The sequence below is a fragment of the Chlorella variabilis genome, assembly GCF_000147415.1.
Source record: "Chlorella variabilis unplaced genomic scaffold CHLNCscaffold_12, whole genome shotgun sequence".
Classification (NCBI taxonomy): Eukaryota; Viridiplantae; Chlorophyta; class Trebouxiophyceae; order Chlorellales; family Chlorellaceae; genus Chlorella; species Chlorella variabilis.
This window is the reverse complement of record NW_005435076.1, coordinates 582,023-600,028: the sequence shown is the minus strand read 5'-3', so window position 1 is coordinate 600,028 and position 18,006 is coordinate 582,023. Positions and strand designations below refer to the sequence as shown.

Genomic DNA, 18,006 nt, shown 5'->3' with positions numbered 1-18,006 from the left:
CAAAAAACAGCTGCAGCAGATAGTGCAGGAGGCGGAGCGGCAGCCCCAAAGCTGCGGCAGCGCAGCTGTAGCGAGGCTGCGGCACGCCTGCAGATTCCATTCGGCATCGGGCTCCTGCCCGGCTGCGGCTGCCGCCCTCGCCATAGCCCACGTAGCCGGGGGGCGCGCCGATCAGCTTGCTGACCGTGTGCCTCTCCATGTACTCGCTCATGTCCAGGCGCACCATGGAGCCCTCCGACCCAAAGTAGTGATCGGCCAGGCGCTGCGGGGAGGGGAGGTGGCAGCGGGGGGGGGGGGTGAGCCCCTAAATGGAGGGCTGCAGCGCTGGGCAGGCAGGGAGGCAGGCAGGCAGCACCAGAGCACGGCAGTGCAGGCAGCCCGGCATCCCCGGGCAGCCTCGCTGGCCCCGTTCTGCTGCTGCGCGGCACAGCCAGCAGGAACAAGAGCCTCCCATCCCCCCCCCCCCCCACACACACACACACACACACACCTTTGTCAGCTCCGTCTTGCCGACGCCGGTGGGCCCCGAGAAGAGCAGGGTGGCGATGGGGCGGTCGGGGTTCTTCAGCCCGCTGCTGGCCCGCATGATGGCACGTGCGGTGGAGTCACAGGCGTCGTCCTGGCCAATCACGCGCGACTGAGGGGCAGCGGGGGGAGCGGGCGGCACGGCACACAAGGTGGGGCGGCAGCGGGGATGGAGGGGCGCGGCTGGGTGGCTGCGCAGCGCGGGCCGCAGCAGGCCAGTCGGCCGGCCAGCCCGCCACGCCGACAGGCGGCATGCACGCCGCGCCGGCACCCACGCACCTGCAGCACGCCTCCCAGCGTGAGCAGCCTGTCCCTGTCGTCCTGGCACATGCGCTCCACGGGCACACCCGTCCACGCGCTGACCACCTGCTCAATGTGCGCGGCCTCCACCACAGGCACCACGGGCGCCGCCTCGGGCACCCCGCTCAGCCGCGCCTTGAGCTCCAGCTCCCGCTGCCGCAGCAGGGCCGCCTCCTCAAACAGCAGGTCCTGCACCGCCTCCGCCTTGGTGGCAACCACCTGCTCCAGCTCCAGGTAGGAGGTGGCGGCCGCCTCGGCGGTGTCGCGCCCCGCCCCCGCCTTGCGCGCGTTGTACGCCGCGATGCGCACCCGGCTGCCCGCCTCATCCAGCAGGTCGATGGCCTTGTCGGGCAGGTAGCGGTCGGTGATGTAGCGGGAGGACAGCGAGACGGCGGCCTCCAGCGCGTCGCTGCTGTACACCACGCGGTGGTGACGCTCGTACCGGTCCTGCAGGCCCTCCAGGATCGCCAGCGCCTCCACCTCGCTGGGCTCATCCACAAACACGGGCTGGAAGCGCCTGCGCGGCGGCGGGGGAGGGGGCGGGCAGGGGCAGGGGGGCAGGGGGCAGGTGAGCCTGGCGGGCTGGGCCTCGGGGGCGGCAGGTGGCAAGGCAAGACAGCCGTGAGCCGGGATGGAGAGGCAGGCCGGCGGCGTGCTGCACAGTTCTCCTGGGCGCACCGCCCCGCTCCCCGCAGGCAGCCCAGCCCCACAGCCCTGCCGCCGTCGGCACCTCTCCAGCGCCGCGTCTCGCTCAATGTGCTTGCGGTGCTCGTCCAGGGTGGTAGCGCCGATGCACTGCAGCTCGCCGCGGGCCAGCGCGGGCTTGAGGAGGTTGGAGATGTCGAGGCCGCCGCCGCCGCCGCCGCCGCGCCCCACCGCGCCCGCGCCCACAAGCGTGTGCACCTGCGGGGAGCAGAGCGGGCCAAGGGTGGTGAGGCTGTGCCGCTCCCAACCACCCGCTGTACCCACGTGTGGCTCTGGGGCACCTGCACCACGCCCGACCACACTGCCAGGCAGGGTTGGGCCAGGCATAGGCGGCCCCGCTGGGCTCCCCTCCCTCCCGCCGCACCTCGTCAATCATGAGGATGATGTTGCCCTCAGACTTGCACTCCTGCAGCAGCTTGGTCACGCGCAGCTCCAGCTCGCCGCGCTCCTGCAGGCAGCCAGGCGGCAGGCGGGGGCGGCCAGGCGTCGGCGATGGCACGGCTAGTTTTACCCAGTCCACCCCTCGGCCTGCCCCAGCATCTCCGCAGCAGCTGAGTCCGTCCGTGGCTGCACTGTCCGCGCTCCTCCTCCACGCCTGCCCCACCACCTGCCCCACCTTGGCCCCCGCGATGAGCAGCCCCACATCCAGCTGCATCACGCGCTTGCCCGCCAGGAACGCGGGCAGCGCGGAGCCGTCGGCGTTGGTGCGCGTCACAATGGCGCGTGCCAGCCCCTCGGCGATGGCCGTCTTGCCCACGCCCGGCTCCCCCAGCAGGATGGGGTTGTTCTTCTTCTTGCGGGCCAGGATCTGGGTGATGCGCAGCACCTCCTTCTGCCGCCCAATCACCTGCGGCAAGAGCGCGGCGGGCACAGGGCCGGGTCGGCATGGGGACAGGCGGCAGCGGCAGCAGCGGCAGTGGGGAGCCCATAGCTCGGGTGCGGCGCTGCAGCAGGCGCACCGGGTCTGTGCGCTGGCTCTCCGCCTCCTTGCACAGGTCGCGGCAGAACTCCCCCAGCGCAGAGGCGCCCTCCTTCTTGCGGTCAGAGGTGGACTGCAGGCGGGGGAAGCTGCCGCGGGCGGATGCGTGGGTGAGCAAGCAGGCAGGGGCATGACTGGCCAAGCGAGCAGCGGGAAGTCGGGGCCTTGGCACGCGGCAAGCCAACGCACCGCGACCTTGCGGCGCTGACCCTCTCCCTCTGCCTCCCCCTTAAGCTTGCGCATCGCCTCCGCCTTGAGGCGGTCGGTGTCGGCGGCCATGCTGCAGGCGGCACAAAGCAGGGCAGGGGGTGTGAGCGAGGCGGGCGGGAGGCATCCGGCGGCAGCAGCTCCGAGGGATACCAAGCCCAGGCAGCAGCCATGTCCAGTCACACCAGCCCACGCCGCCCTGCCCATCCGCCCCAGCCCCTGCGCGCGCACCCTTCAAACACGCGGCGGCTGGTGGCGTCGCCCACGCTGAGCACCGCCAGCAGGATGTGCTCGGGCGTGATGAAGGACATGCTCATGCGGCGCGACTCCATCAGCGCCGTCTCAAAGATCTTCTTGGCCTCGCGGCTGCGCACAAAACATACACACAGCCATGGGAGCAGCAGGGCTCGTTGGGAGGAAGCAACATGTGCCACAGAGAGCTGCCAGAGAGACGCCAGCGATCAAGGGAAGGGCTGCTGCGTGCGCTGTGGCGTGGGCTGCGCACCCAGCGCAGTGCGCACACCTGAAGGGCAGGTCCTTGGGCGGCTCCCGCAGGCCCCTGCCAATCACATTCTCTACATCCGCACGAGCGCGCTCTATCTGCACAACCACGGGGGCGCCGCCAGTGGGCATCGCTGTGTGTACGGGGGCGTGAGGAGCAGCTGTGCTGGGCCTCCCATCAGAAGATCACAGCTTTTCGATGCGAATCGCCGCCGTTCCTACTGAAAGTGCAGCGGCCCGCCCATGGGCAGCCATGCCAGCCCTTGCCCCAGCAGACGAGGGCGGCACCAGGGGACGCACCGTGATGCCCGACGACAGGAAGCCCGCCTTGCCAGTGTCCTCGGCGATCAGGCCCAGCAGGATGTGTTCGGTGCCCACCTGCGATGCGGGGATGGCGGGGAGCAGGTGGCAAGCATGCCAATGCGGCCAGGGCTGGGGTGCAGCGCCGGCGCACATATGTGCCCCCTGGCGGCGGCGGCGACGTTGGCGGCGCCCACCTCGGAGGCCAGCAGCCGGCGCGCCTCCTCTTGCGCCAGCATGACTGACTTTATGCTGCGCTCAGTGAACTGCAGGCAGGGGTGTTCCGGAAGGCTGTCAGTCCGATCGGCGTCCAGACTCCCAGCCCTTCCTGCCTGTGCTGGCTGCTCCTGGGGCTGCCCAGCCGCTCCACACAGCCCAGCTTACCTTCTCAAACAGGGCGCTGACCCTCAGAGGGCCCCGCGCCCGCCCGCTCTCCGCCTGCCTAACGCGCTGCCCCAGTCGCAGGCTGCTGCCGCGCAGGCCGCTGCTTCTTTGCCAAGACGCATGGACCGCTGCGCTTGTGTGTAGCGCGGCTTGGGTTGCTGCTGCTGAGGGCCTGTTCAAACTTGCCGCTGGGCAGTGCCGCAGCGCAGCCAGGCTGATCGTGGGCGCCATGGTCGGTAAGCACCCCAGGTCAGGATGTGTGAGCACGTCTAGAGGGGATGGGATGCCCAACTCCCTTTCAGGCAGGCAGCCTTGTCAGCACCCAGCTGTGCAGGAAATCTCAGCGATCTCTGGACGCCGAAGCAACCCCCTTGGACTTCGGTGGCACGAAATGATGGTTCAGGGCACTTCCTGAACGAAGACCAACATCGAGACAGCAGCGCGGGGCAGTGGAGTGTGGGGCGCTGGCGCTGGCGCAGGCGGGGTGGCGGCAGGCGCCTTGCGCAGCACTGCACACGTGGGAGTCCGCTGTGCCCTTGCCTTCATGTTCAGCAATAATGGTCAATGAGACCATTGCCCTGTTTGCCAGAGGTGACGCCTTACAAACAGCCTGGCACAGGGGCTTCAACACACAGTGCGGGTGTGGCCCACAACGTCGAGGCGCTGTGGTGCACGACCGGGGGCAGTTCAGCATACCAGCATTTCGTTCACCATGCACAGTGCCATGGGTGTTTGAGCGTGAACCAACCACTGCACCTCACCCACTGCCGCCGCTGGCCACTCCAAGCGCCGCCTGCAGCCGCATGCGCAGGCTGCTGAGGTCTGCTGGCACCGGCTGGCTGCCTGCCAGCTGCTCGTCCCCAGCGTGCAGGCTGTCCTCTGGGCTGCAGCACAGCGACAGCGTGGCCAGGCCTGCCTCCACCTCATCCTGGGGCCCCTCCTCTTCCAGCCCCCACCCTGGCGCCGATACCGCCGCTGCCAGGCACAGCTCCCCAGACAGCCGCCGCCGCCGCTCCAGCTGCTGCTGGGATGGGCTCAGGACTTCCGTGTTCTGCGCCGCATTCTCCTCGCCCCCAGCCGCCTGCTGCCTGGCGCCGCGCTCGCGCTTCAGGGTGCGCGGCTGGCTGCCCTGCTGCTCCCCTGTCGCCCCCGCCTCCAACGCCTGGGTGGCGGCGGGACTGCCCGCTGCACCTGCCGCCATGCCGCGCGCCTGGCGCCGCGCCTCTCGTGCCTGCCGCTCCTCCATGGCCTCCTCCGCCAGCGCAAACGCTCCCTGCCGTAGCTCCCGCAGCGTCTGGGCTGCCGGTGCCCCTCGCTGGCGCCCCGAGTACAGCATGCCGTGGTACAGGTTGCAGGCGGCCTGCGCCACCTCAAACGCGCGCTCCCCCACAATGTCGCGCATGTGCAGCTTGGCCCCGCTGGCATCTGCACGGCAGCGGCGGCAGCAGGTCAGGCTGGGCTGTGGGGATGAGAGGCAGCCGAGGGGCGGCCGGGCAGCGGCAGCAGCTGCTGCCCGGCCGCAGCAGCACCCCCATGCCCACCTCTGAACCCCTCCACCCTGCTGCCCATGGCCGAGTTGGGCCCCTTGTCGATGAGGAAGTAGTTGAGGGGGTGGTCGATGCCGCGGGAGCTGCGGGCGATGATGTGGTGCACGCTGGTGTCGGCGCACAGCACGCCCGCCGTCGCCAGCCGCACCTGGAACCCCGCCCCCAGCCGAGCCAGCCAGTAGCGCACGCCGTCGGTGGGCACGCTTTCCACCCCCTCCTCCTCCAGCAGCTCCAGCAGGCCGGGCCAGCCGATCATGGCACGCAGGTCGCGGGTGGCTGCCAGCTCAGCAGGCACCACGCCGCGCCGCTGCCGTGCGCCGCCGCCGCCGCCACCGCCGCCCGTGGTGCGTGGCGCTGAGGCGCCTAGCCGAGGCCGACCTTCGCGAGTCTTCCAGCCCCTGGGCAGCAGGGAGTCATGGGGAAGCAGGTTTGGGTGACGCATGCGTTGGGGGTGGGTGAGGGGCCGGGCACCAGAGGTGGCCATGCCGGCGACAGGAGCAGACAAACTCACCGCAGCATGTAGTGGCAGCGGGACAGGTCGTGGCCTGCCGCCTTGAGCTCTCGGTACAGTCCACCATACGCCTCTGCCAGTGACAGCAGGCGCCAGTAAGGCACATGCCAGCCGCTGGGCACGGCGGCTGCGCCGCCATCCTCTCCATCCCCGCTGCCGCTGCTGCTGTCGCCGCTACCATCGCTGCTGACCTCGATGCCATCGCGCTCCCACAGGGCAGCAAATGCGTCAGGCGGCAGCAGCGCCAGCCCACCGCCGCCACCGCCGCCGCCACCGCTGCCGCCTGGCATGGCAAGGTCGCCGGCTGGAGAGGCGGCTGCCAGCAGCCGGATGCACCCACTGCTAGCCCAGTGCCCCGTGCATCCAAAGCAGTCCAGGCTGCCCGTGTCCACCCCTGCCTCCTCGGAAGCATCTGCGGGCAGGCAATGGTGGGCAGGGCAGGGCGGGGAGGCATAGGGTGAGGGTGGGGGGCTTGCAGCGGCGGCGCCAGGCCTCCTGGCCTGAGTCAGCAGGCACCTAGGCAGGAGCGGGCAGCGACGCCACCTGCTGGGAAGAGCGGGAAGAAGCGGCCAGGCCCGGTGGTGCTGCCCGTCAGGTCGACTCGCAGGAAGCCCAGGTGGCGGGCGGTGACTGGCGGCGGGTCAGCGCCGCGGGGCGCAGACGGGTGCAGCACCACGGGCACCGTTGGCAGCCGCGCATCAAGGGCGAGGGATAGCAGCGGCGAGGCGGCCAGCCGCTGGTAGATGGGAGCAGCCCAGGCGTCGCGCTGGGGGTCTGGCTGCTGCGCTGGCGGCACCAGCGGCAGCGGAGCGGACCCGCCAGAGCCAGCTCCTCCAGCATCGCCATCTGCCCTATCGGCCGCCCCTTGTGCCGGCTCTGGGTTGCACAGCGCGAAGGCCGCAAACATCATAGAACCGCACCCTTGTGTCGAGCTGAGCGGCCGGAAGGGCAGGGGGGCGGCCACGAAGAGAGTTCAAACCTCAGGCATCAAGCGCAGGAGATCGTTGGGTCTTCGATGAGGGTTGCAGATGCAAGCAGGTATTGTTTGTGCAGCGCAGCACGCCCAGCACGGCGTCGCGCCTCTGCCTCTTCCTTGGCTTGCCTGAGTAGAGCACGCCTCTGCCTCTTCCTTCCACCATGGACTGCTCACTTCTCATTGAATTGCCTTCCTGTCACAGTAGATTGCATGTTTACAGAGCCGTGAGGCCCCACCCAGCAGCAGGAGTGCGTTGCCACGGCACCGGGCACCCTCCGCCCATCGCCAGCCAGCCGCCCTGCTGCACCCCGAGCAGCAGCAGCAGTAGCTGCTGCGCTCTGAAGGCGCCCCTCCCTCCCGCCAACTGCCTGCTGGCCCCTCCCTCCCATCAACCCCTCCCTCCCTGCTCCCCACTGTCCCTGCCCCCCCGCTGGCGGGTGGAAGATGAAGTTGGCCCTCGCACGCGGCATGCTGATGAATGCCGACATCATGCTGCTGTACGATTCCACCAACCAGCTGGGTGTACTACGTGCAGTGCCAGATCAGCTACGTGGTACCAGTCTCCCGCGCCGACGACGCCTGCGGCACGCCTTCTGTCACATTCATGTTAAGTTCTTGAAACCATAGCAAACTTTGCTGCCTCATTTGCTGATAGAAAAATGATTGATGTTCAGGCCCCTGCTGACTAGCCGAGTTTGAATTGGCCACGGCGGGTCTGGTGCAGTACAGCGTGTGTACACCACCTGCACCCTTTGAAATCCCTTTTCAATCCTGTCCACCTTCTATTCTGAGCATCAAGAGTGGTGTGAGTGCACACACGGGAAGGGACAGCATACACCACCGGCGATGACCCGACGCAAGAGCACCCGCTGTGGTGGTGCCGGTGCCAACCCTGGCACCCAGCCTGGCGATCAGATTGGAGCGCAGGGACAGCCATTGGTCCAGCAGCGCACAGCAGCAGCAGCGGCAACAGCCACCCGCCCGCCCCAGCAAGGTGTGGTGGGCCTGGGCAGCCAGCAGCCCAGCGGCAGGCGGCCCCTGCCCTTGCTGGGCATGGCTGCTCGCAAGAGCGCGCCACCCAACTATGTTTACAGTGGCAGCAGCAGTGAGGAGGAGGAAGAAGAAGAAGAAGAGCAGGCTCCGGCACCCTCCAGACTGCCCCTGCTGGGCATGGCCGCTCGCAAGAGCGCCCCACCCAACTATGTGGATAGTGGCAGCAGCAGTGAGGAGGAGGAGGAGGTGGAGGACGCTCCAGCACCCTCCAGACTGCCCCTGCTGGGCATGGCCGCTCGCAAGAGCGCCCCACCCAACTATGTGGATAGTGGCAGCAGCAGTGAGGAGGAGGAGGCGGCGGCAGCACCCCGGCCGCCCCTGCAAGGAGCGGTGCAGTTGGGCGGCCAGCAGCCAGGCAGGATGGCTGCTCGCAAGATGGGCGAACTCGCCGTGCACAGCTCCCAGGGAGCTGCAAGGCGAAATAACAGACGCAGGCGCCAGCGCGCTGCAGCCAGCAGCGATGCGGCCACACCACCGGCGTCCGCGGCAGGCGCGGCGGCAGGCGCATCAGGCGCGGCGGCGAGGCTGAACCTGAGGGACACCATGAGCCTGCTGCAAATGCTGACCTACTTGGATTGTCTGGAGGAGACTGGGGCGCCCCGCTGCTTCGACACGCCTGCTGCGCTGATGCAGCATGCGGTGGCCAAGCATGGAGAGAACTCGTGTGGATTCATGTGGCGGTGGGTTGCCTGGGCTGCGCTGGTGCCCTTGCTGCCGCACAACAAGAACGCCCCACGTATGCTTGCGCTAAGCTGCTGCATCCTGCCACCGCTGCCTGCCCTCGCCTGTCATCATGACGACTCTGCGCCGCCTGCTGCAGCATCTGTGAAGTGTGCTCCCGCAACTTCAGCAGCCCTCACTGGAGGAACAAGCATGTTGTGGAGGCCCACATGCCGCATGGCTTCCAGGCAGCTGCCGCAGCCGGCGCTCCCAACCGGCAGCGCAATGCGGGGTCGGATGCGGCCTCCAGCGACGGGGATGAAGAGCCGGCGAAGCTGCCGCCAGGGGAGCGGTTTGCGCCCGACAGCAAGCACGCAGGTTGGTGGCGAAGGCAGCGCCTGGCTGCCGCAGGCGCATGATTGTTGCCCCTGCTCAGTACCCCCGCACCCGCAACAGTGCCTGCTTGCCGGGACTCTTGAGAGCCCATCTCTGCAGGCCCGCTGGCTGCCTGGAGCTTGTGTATTGACCACCCCCACCTCCCTCGCAGACATTCTGGACATGCTCACCTGCTACGCCTGCAACTTTGAGGGCGGGCCCGACTTCCAGTCGCCGGCGGGGCTGCTGCAGCACCTGCACGCCAAGGGCTGCTGCGCCGAGCAGGTAAGCTGGCGCCCGCGCTGCGCCGCTCAACGCATGTGCACGGGTGGAGAGCCTCTGGACGGCTCCGCCACCTGCCATCTCAGCCAGCGCTCGACCGGGGCCGTGCTGCTGTGCCCGCCCGCCGGGCCCCCATTGCAGGCGGCCTGGGTGGAGGCGCTGCGCCGCTGCCCCGACTGCGGCCGCCTGTTTGGCAGCTTCCAGGCGCTGAGCAGCCACGTGACTGGCAAGCACCTGAGTGAGCTGGAGGCACTGGATGAGGCGGAGGAGCAGCTGTGGCTTGAGGACTGGTCATCGGAGGAGGGCTCCCAGGGCTGCGCACGCTACGGCGGCATGGGCATTGCCTTGGGCGGCAGCGCGGAGGAGCTGGAGCAGCGCATGAGCAACTGCGGGTTCACTGATGCGGAGGCGTTCGAGCTGCTGTGCCAGGGGGTCAAGCCCTGGGACGACGATGCCTGGGCTGGTAAGCTGGCTGGCGGAGGGGGGGCGCGCTTCCCCCCATGCCCTAGGGGCGTGCTGCCCACCCTGGCCTGTCATGCACCTCCAACGCCCGACAACTGCCGCTGCCTGCAGTCATGCATGCTCTCAACGATTATGACGACGACGACTACTACTGAGGATGAGGATGAGGTGGAGGGGGAAGCTGGCTGGAGTGTAGGCGAGGTCCCTCCTAGCGGGAGATGGGCGAGCAACGATCAGAAGGCAGCCCCACCTCCCTCAGCTCAGCCTGCTGCCCTCCCTCCACAGCCACCGCTCCCTGGCCTTGTAATACACACACGTTACACGTGAGTCGGGTGAAGGTAGGTCGGCAGGGATCAAAAGGGGATGGGTGGGCGCAAGGGGATGGGGAATCAAAGCACAGTGCGCTAGCGTACACCAACGAACCAATGAAAGCACGAGGGTTGCGTTTCACAAGGGAGGGGGGCGGCGCAAGGGGATTGGTCCCGAGGGGGAAAAGAAGAGCAGGGGAAGGGGATGTCAGGATGCTGAGTGGCTGTTTTCGTCTCCGGCGGCGCCATGCATCTAGGGCGGCCGCGGCCTGGGTGGCTGTGTTGGCTGACGCAACAGGTTTTTTAGGCCCACTCGTCCTCGTCATCGGACACCTCCTCGCCGCGCTCACGCCGTGCAGCGTTGGCCTTGGCCCGAGCCTTCTTCTCCTTGCGGGACAGCTCCTTCTTGGGTGCCTTGATCTTGATGGTGTTGCCAAAGGCGTCAGTGGTCTCCTCCTGCCGCTTCCACTCCAGCTTCATGGCATCCAGCGCCGCGGCAGACTGGCCGGTGATGTCGCACTTGCCGCCGCCCACGGTCCACTTCTCCTGGCACACCTGGTTGACAAACTCGTGGTGATGGCTGACGATGACAACACCGCCGCCATACTCCTGCGCCAGGCGGAGGGGACGGAGCGCACAGCGGGGTCAGCAGGCAGGGGCGCGGAGGAGCATGTGGTGCGGTGGCATCGAGGCGGGCCGGCTGCCGACGGCGCCCTCCACCCTCCCCGGCAGCCGCCGCCGCGTGCGCGCACCTTGAGCGCGGAGGCCATGGCGCCCAGCGACTCGCGGTCCAGGTAGTTGGTGGGCTCATCCAGCACCAGGATGTGGGGCTGCTGCCACATGGCGGCACCCAGCACCAGCTTCACCTTCTGGCCGCCAGACAGGCCGCGGATCTGCGGGCGGGGAGCAGCACAGGCAGGCAGGGAGTCAGATGCCTGGGCAGGCAGGGAGCTGGCTTGCTGGCTGTGGACCAATCACGCCGGCCATGCTGCTGCCCCACACCCCCACCCTAGCGCCGCACCTGGGAGTGGGTAGAGAACTCGGCGGGCAGGCCCAGCTGGGCCAGCATCTCCTCCACATTCTTGGCAGTCAGCGGCTTGCCCATCAGGCCGGCCGCGGCGGCCTCCTGCGGCAGCGATGACGGCGGCAGCGGTGAGCAGGAGGCAGCGCGCGGGGGCAAGCCCGCAGCCCCTGTCCTCCCCTCGCCAGCCCGCAGCCGCAAGCCCGAAGCCCGAAGCCCCTGCCCTTCCGCCACGACCAACCCACCTTCATGTCGATGTCGGTGAGCATCTTCTGGAAGCCCATCTCCTCGAGGCGGTCGCGTGTCAGCCAGCTGGTCTCCGCCTCGCCCTTCCACTGCACCTCGTACTCGTAGCCGCGCTTGAGCTTGCGGCGCGCCAGCAGCTTCTCCACCACCCGCTTCACGCCGTCCACCACCTTGACCTCCTTCATCTTCTTCTCCTCCTCCTCCTTCATCTGCGGGGCGCAGAGCGGGGGCGGCAAGGGGGGGCGGGTCAGCCGGGCCGCTGGGAGGGTGGGGACAGGGAATAGGGCGGCCAGCTGGCTGGCGGCTGGCTGGCCTGCCCCTCTCCCGCCCACACCAGCTCACCTTGCGGGAGACCTTGTCCTGGGACTCGCGGTCCTCGCCGGTGGCATAGCGCCACTGGATGTACTGGTTGGGGGTCATGTCCAGGTGGTTCTCAATGTGGTGGAAGGCGTGCTGCGCCACGTAGGCGACGCGCAGGTTGGGGTGCTTCCACACCAGCCCAGACTCAGCCTCCAGCTCGCCCTGCGCTCACGATACAGCCGGGCACGGGGGCAGAGGGATGAGCAGGGAACGAGGCAGGCAGAGGGCACGGGCAAGCAGCGCTGCTTTGCGGCTGAAAGCGCCACCCGCCAACCCGTCCCCCAAGGCAGCCATGCGATGCTGTTGGCAGCAGCTGCGCGGGGGGGTTCGCAACTCACGGTGAGCAGGCGGATGAGGGTAGACTTGCCCGCTCCGTTGGGGCCCAGCACGGCGACGCGGGAGTTCAGGGAGACCTGCAGGTTGACGTCGTTGAGGATGCGGGACTCGGCGGTGGGGTACTTGAAGTTGACGCCGCGCATCTTGAGGATGGCGCGGTCCTTGGAGGTCACGCCCTGCGCGGGGCGCGGCGGGCGGGGTGGAGGCGGATGGGGGAGGGGCGCGGCGAGGCAGAAAGGCCGAGGCGCGGTGTGCAGGTGGCGGCGAGGCAGCGGCAGGCGGAGGTGCGTTCACCACAGCAGGCAGGCCGGCCAGCCACGGCCACCCCCCAGCCCCAAAACCCACCTCCAGGAAGCCGGGCTCGGGCAGGGACCACTTGGTGGAGGCGTCGGCCAGGGAGTAGTAGGCGGCGGCCTCGGGGCGCTGCTGCACAAACTTGGACAGGTTGCCCAGGTACTTCTTGAGCTTGAAGTTGTCCTCGTAGTGGATGATGGAGGAGCAGACGGCGTCCAGGAAGCCCGAGTCGTGGGAGACGACCACCGAGGTGACGCCCTTGAGGCCCACCAGGTAGTTGATCAGCCACTGCACGTTGGTCACGTCCAGATGGTTGGTGGGCTCATCCAGCAGCATGATGTCGGCGTTCATGAGCATGGCCCGCGCCAGGGCCAGCTTCATCTTCCAGCCGCCTGCGGGGGGAGGGGGAGGTGGGGAGGGGAGGGTCAGCAGGGATGGCATCGCGCAGCTGCTGCAGCTGCTGCTGGCCCACATGCAGCCCTGCTGCCCCAAGCCGCGACCCCTGCCCAGCCCCAGCCGCAGCCCAGCCAGCAGCCCCACAGCGCAAGGCCCTCACCCGACAGGGAGGCCACGGGCAGCGCCTGGCGCTCGGCGTCAAAGCCCACGCTCTCCAGCACCTCGATGATGCGCTCGCGGGCGGGCATCACCTCCTTCACCATGTCGTCGTTCACCACAAACTCAACCACGGGGGTCTCCGCCTCTGCGGACGCAGGGGGACAGCGACGGGACAGGGGGCAGGCGGTTAAGCAGGGCACGCGGGGCACGCCAGCGGTGGCGGAGCAGTGGCGGCACGCAGTCCCCAGGCAGGCTGCATGCCGGGCTGACAGGGCCGCGGCTGCAGTGCTGCAGCGGCCCTCACCCGAGGCGTCAATGTCGTGCTCCACATACACGGTGCGCAGCTCAGTCTTGGGCGGGAAGCCGTCCAGCTGGCCGTTGGCGCTGCAGGGTGGGCAGGCGCGGGGAGGCGGGCGGGCACGGGTGAGATGGCGGCAGCGTGTGTGCACAGGGCCAGCTGGCGAGGCAGGGAGCACAAGCAGGGCACATGGGGCAGGCTGGCCAGCCCACCCAGCCCTCCTGCTTGCTCACATGGCGCGCATGAGTGTGGACTTGCCGGCGCCGTTGGGGCCGCACAGGCCGTAGCGCTGGCCGCGCTTCAGGTGCAGGCGGGCGTTGTTGAGCAGGATCTTGCCACCATAGGCCAGGGAGAACTCGCAGTTGCACAGGTCCTCGCCCTCCTCCTCCTCCACGGGCGCCATCTCGCGGGACTGCGCCTCCTGGAAGCAGGCGGCGTGGAACTCCTTGCACACAGACGTGGCGCCCGCCTCGCCGCAGAAGGCGGCCAGGTAGGGCACGGTGCTCTGCGGGGAGGAGGGAGGGAGGGCAGGGGCAGCAGGCGTGAGGGTGTGGACGGCGGAAGGGTATCGAGGGCTGGGGCTCAACTGGGGCGACACCAGCTATAAATACGTCCGAAAGCAAGCCGAAAGAGCTGGCAGCGCCCCAAGCCCAAGCCCAGGCCAGGCAGCCCACCTGGGTCCACTCGGCCTCCTCAAAGTTCTTCACATCAATCAGGTTGGCGGCCATGCCGGCCACGTGGCGCGAGGCGGCCTCGGCGCCGTCGCCCTTGATGGACACGCCGGCGGCCTCGGCGGCCTTGTTCAGGGCCTGAGGGCAGAGGCAGGGGGCAGGGCAGGTGAGCGCAGGGTGTGGAGGCAAGGGGGGCAGGCAGTGCCAGCATGGTACGGCGCAGGCCAGGTCGGCGTGGCACACCGCTGCCCTGCCGCCAGTTCCAGCCATGTGCCTCCCCAGCCTCTCCAGCCCGCTGGCCCCGGCCGCCCCGCCACTCACCGCCAGCACCTCCTCGGTCTGCGCCTTGGGGTGCGCCTCCACCGAGGTGTTGATGGACTCGAGGATCTTGTGGCAGTCGGTGGCCACCTCGCGCGCCTCGGGGTTGGACATGCCCTCCATGGCAAACTTGACGTTGGGCAGCAGCAGGGACACAAACTCGGCGGCATCCACGGGGTCGTCCACCAGCTGCGGGGGGGTGAGGGGTGGGGGCAGGGCAGGGGGACAGGCAGGCAGGCAGGGGTGAGGAGGGGGTGAGGGGGAGGAGCGAGGGGTGAGGATGAGGCTGGCATGGAAAGACCGGCAAGGGCTGGGGCTGGCTGGGGCCGCGCCAGGCGCGGCAGGCGGGGCCGCAGGCGCGGGCCGCCACCCCAGCCCCACGCACCTTGGCCATGTTGCGGATGATGACGCACGCCTTGCGGCGGATGGGCGTGGTGCGGTCGGTCAGGCCGCGCACGAGCAGGGGCACCAGGATGGACAGAGTGCGCGCGTCCACCGACTGGACAAACGTGGTGGCAGAGAGCTTGTGCACGCAGTCGGGCACCTCGCTGGGGGCGCCGATGCAGCGGATCAGGTGGGGCACAAAGGGCTCAATGTCGCGGTTGCCAATGGCGGCGCAGCACTTGGTCAGGGCGTCGGTGGCGGCGGCGCGCACGGTGGGCTTGAGGTCCACCATGCAGTTGGTCACCACGGGCACAATCTCGGGCAGGTAGACCTGGGGGAGGCAGGGAGGGAGGGAGCAGGCGGGGGAGGGGTGAGGAGCCGCCGCGGAAGGCGAGGGGAGGCGGGGGCGAGGACGGCGCGCCGCGCGGCGGCGCCGGCGCCACTCCTCGCGCCTCACCGAGATCTGCTCGGGGGCGGCGGAGGCCAGGTGGCCCAGGAACTTGGTGGCAGCCTCCTTGGTCTGCCACTTGGGGTCGGACATACCCTGCGGCGGGGGGCAGGGGGGCAAGGCGGCGTGTGCTGAGCGCCAGGTGGTAGTCATATCCTGTGCGGCGGCGAGCGGTCACTTCCTCGGGTCGCCGCCGTTTGAGCGCGCAGCTGTCGGGGGTGGGCGCGCACCTCGAAGAGGGCAGGCAGCGCCAGCTTCACCGCATTGCGGTTCAGGGCGGACATCACCGCCTCGCCAGCCTTGTCGGCGGCGGCGCGGGTCGCGGCATCCTGCGGCGCGCACAGGGGCCAGCGATTCGAGTCGGCGCGGCGGCGAGGGCATGCAGGGCGCTTGAGCTTCCGGCGGCGCCGGCAGCGTCTCGGGTGCCCGATTCAAAAGCGCAGCAGCCGGGAAGGAGCCGAGAAGGGTGGGGACGCGGACCGGCGTGAACTCATCGCGTGTGGCTGCTGCAGTGGCGGCGCTGCTCTGGCGGCGTGCCCCCAGCAAGGCCCCACGCGCCCTGTATCGCCCTGGGGGTCTCACCTTGTCGGCGGTGGCCTTCAGGAGTGCCGGTAGGTGCTGGAGGAGGTGCACTTCCGCTGCGGCGCCCTTCTGGGCGGCCGCGGCGAGAGTCTCCAGGCTGCCAGCGCCGTTGAGAGAGAGCTGTGACAGCTCCTGAGCCAGGGCTGCGGCCATGGTAGAAGCAGAGAGCGCTTTGGGCGGGGGAGTGGCTTCAACCAGGGGGGCAGACAGAGGCTGCAGGAGCTGTGGGGGAGAAGGTGGCCGAGGCCGCTTGAGAAAACTTGAGAGAAGAGGGCGAGGTAGGCGCGTTCCCCGAGCTAAGAGCCCCGGGCGCCTGGGTCGCCACTCGACCACACATGAGGGCGCGGATTTTGCCGTGTGTCAACCCCGATGTGCGGCATAAGCTCATCAGTGTGGTGTCGCATCGCATCGGGCACAGCGCGGGGCGGTGGGAGGGCCTGGGCAGGGAGCAGTGTGTGTGCATGGATCGCTGGATGGCGCCACCTTTCGGTTCGTCGACCCTTCTGGGCCTCTACTGCCGCAAGCGATCCAAAACGAGGTTTACACATCGTGTGGAGGGCATGGGAGGGTCCCTGCCCCTGGGCAGCCGCTTGGAGCGGGGGCGCACACATGTGGCCGCTGCCGCCAGGGCTTTGGCGGCTGCTCCAACCCCGCCAGATTCAAGCAGGAGTGTGCATGAGGAGGAGGAGGATCACTATCTTCAGCATCTTCTACGAGATGTGCTGCATGCTGCACAGGCCCGGGCGTAGCACTGGCCTGCTGCATTCTGCGGCACTGGCGAGGCGCTTCCTGGGCGGGTGCGGGTTACACGCATCTTATGCACAGCTGCCGCATGCTACCACATCATCACTCATCCCAGCAGGTCGGCAAATGGGTCCTTCTTGGCCCCCGCTACCGGCAGGCGGCCCTGCCCCGCCATGGGCGCGCTACCGATGCCCCCCAGCGGCGACGCCGATGCCTGCTGCTGCTGCGGAGGTGCCAGCTGGGGGCGTGGGGGCGTCCCTGCCCCTCCCAGCAGGTCGCCAAAACCCAGGCCTGCACGCCACAGCAGCCAGCATGCAGGCAGGCGGCGGTTGGGGCCAGCAGCCGGCGTTGCGCCCACCCTGCCTTGCAGCTAGGCACCACACTCGAGACGTAGCCCCGCACACAAGCAGCGCCAGAGGCATGTCCAGCCCCATGGGCCTGCCCCGCACCTTGCTGCTGCTGCACGACAGGCCCCGCCGCAGCGCCGCCGCCATTGCGCATCAGGTCTCCCAACCCCATTTCCATCAGCCCAGCGCCAGCACCCGCAGGCTGCTGCGCGGCTGCGCCGCCGCCCAGGCCTGCCAGCGCTGCCATGGGGTCCAGGGGTGCGGGCGCCGCGGCCGCGCCGCCGCCTGCCGCCGCCGCCGCATCCAGGCCCATCAGCAGGTCCAGGTGGCTGCCGCCAGCAGGTGCCGCCGCCGGCGCCGCCGCCTCAGCCTCCATGCCGCCCAGCAGGTCTGGGGCAGCCGCCGCAGGCCTGGCCGCGGCCGCGGGCTTGGGCGGGGAGCCGGCTGTGCGGCGGCCTCGCAGCCCTGGGCTGGCAGAGGCGGCGCCGCCGCCGCCGCCGCCAAACAGCGAAGCTGCCAGGCGCTGCTTCTCGGCATCCACCGCGGGCGGCGCCGCGGCGGACGGCGCCGGGGAGCCAGACCCTGCTGCTGCTGCTGAGGGTGCGGAAGAGCCCGCCCCGTATGGCTGCTGGCCGGGCAACGCTGCGCCTGCTGCGCCGGGCCGCGGCGGCTCGGCGGCCACGGGCCCGCCCCACTTGCGCCCCGGCTTGTTCAGAATCAGCTGCGGCCCGGCGGCGGCGGCGGGAGGCGCGACAGCGGCTGGCGCGGCGGCTGCCGCCGCTGCTGGCGCCGCCGCCGCCGCCGCGGCAGCTGCGGGCTGCGACAGCGAGAGGCCGCCAAAGTCGAGTTCGATGCCGTCCATGCCGGTTGGGGCCTCCACCGCGGCTGCAGTGGGTGCCGGGGGCGCCACGGGGCGCGGCTGCGGCGCCGCCGTCGCCGCATAGGCCTGGAACTTGAGGGCGGCGTGCGGCACGTGCAGCGGCGCGGCGCCGCCGTCCCGCGTCATGCCCATGGCCTGCCGCTCGCCCAGGCTGAGGTAGGGCGCCGCGCCGTTCTGCAGCGCCTGCAGGCACGGGGAGGCAGGGCGGCGACCAGCGGGGGGTCAGCCGGCCAGCGGAGTCAGCCGGCCAGGGCAGTGCAGCGCAGGCCGGCGCCGCCCCAGCCACGCCTGCCCCAGCCATGCCAGCCCCAGCCCAGCTGGCACGGCAGCGCCCCAGGGCCCCCCCACCCCCTCCCCCCCAGGCCAGCCCCCCACCTGCTGCACAAAGGGCTCCAGGAAGGGCAGCGCAGGGTCCACCCCCACATCCTCTGCCGCCGCATCGTACGG

At 69.6% G+C, this 18,006-nt stretch overlaps 2 protein-coding genes across 2 annotated transcripts in view; both read right to left on the bottom strand.

Moving 5' to 3' along the window:
* The window catches only part of CHLNCDRAFT_58067 (hypothetical protein), a gene marked incomplete at both ends in the record, with an annotated part of 9,305 nt that extends 2,158 nt beyond the window's left edge, over positions 1-7,147 (bottom strand). Inside the window, 18 exons of the mRNA XM_005846852.1 lie at positions 185-262; positions 491-637; positions 805-1,342; positions 1,556-1,728; positions 1,895-1,978; positions 2,147-2,377; positions 2,490-2,582; positions 2,699-2,789; positions 2,948-3,082; positions 3,240-3,316; positions 3,518-3,595; positions 3,715-3,783; positions 3,902-4,007; positions 4,663-5,326; positions 5,443-5,846; positions 5,960-6,371; positions 6,503-6,891; positions 7,110-7,147. Of these exons, the coding sequence (XP_005846914.1) occupies positions 185-262; positions 491-637; positions 805-1,342; positions 1,556-1,728; positions 1,895-1,978; positions 2,147-2,377; positions 2,490-2,582; positions 2,699-2,789; positions 2,948-3,082; positions 3,240-3,316; positions 3,518-3,595; positions 3,715-3,783; positions 3,902-4,007; positions 4,663-5,326; positions 5,443-5,846; positions 5,960-6,371; positions 6,503-6,891; positions 7,110-7,147 (3,807 nt within the window). The remainder of the gene's footprint in view (positions 1-184; positions 263-490; positions 638-804; positions 1,343-1,555; positions 1,729-1,894; positions 1,979-2,146; positions 2,378-2,489; positions 2,583-2,698; positions 2,790-2,947; positions 3,083-3,239; positions 3,317-3,517; positions 3,596-3,714; positions 3,784-3,901; positions 4,008-4,662; positions 5,327-5,442; positions 5,847-5,959; positions 6,372-6,502; positions 6,892-7,109) is intronic.
* A 3,166-nt stretch (positions 7,148-10,313) lies between these two features.
* On the bottom strand, positions 10,314-15,848 carry CHLNCDRAFT_31463 (hypothetical protein). Its single transcript, XM_005846851.1, has 16 exons — positions 15,589-15,848; positions 15,237-15,335; positions 15,016-15,102; positions 14,560-14,889; positions 14,178-14,363; positions 13,860-13,994; positions 13,419-13,690; positions 13,192-13,271; positions 12,889-13,032; positions 12,384-12,724; positions 12,041-12,214; positions 11,685-11,864; positions 11,342-11,551; positions 11,097-11,201; positions 10,828-10,968; positions 10,314-10,684 (listed from the first exon to the last, which is right to left on the bottom strand). The coding sequence occupies exons 1-16, from the start codon at positions 15,739-15,741 to the stop codon at positions 10,379-10,381; spliced, it is 2,943 nt and encodes a 980-aa protein (XP_005846913.1). The 5' UTR covers positions 15,742-15,848; the 3' UTR covers positions 10,314-10,378.
* Positions 15,849-18,006: the final 2,158 nt, after the last annotated feature.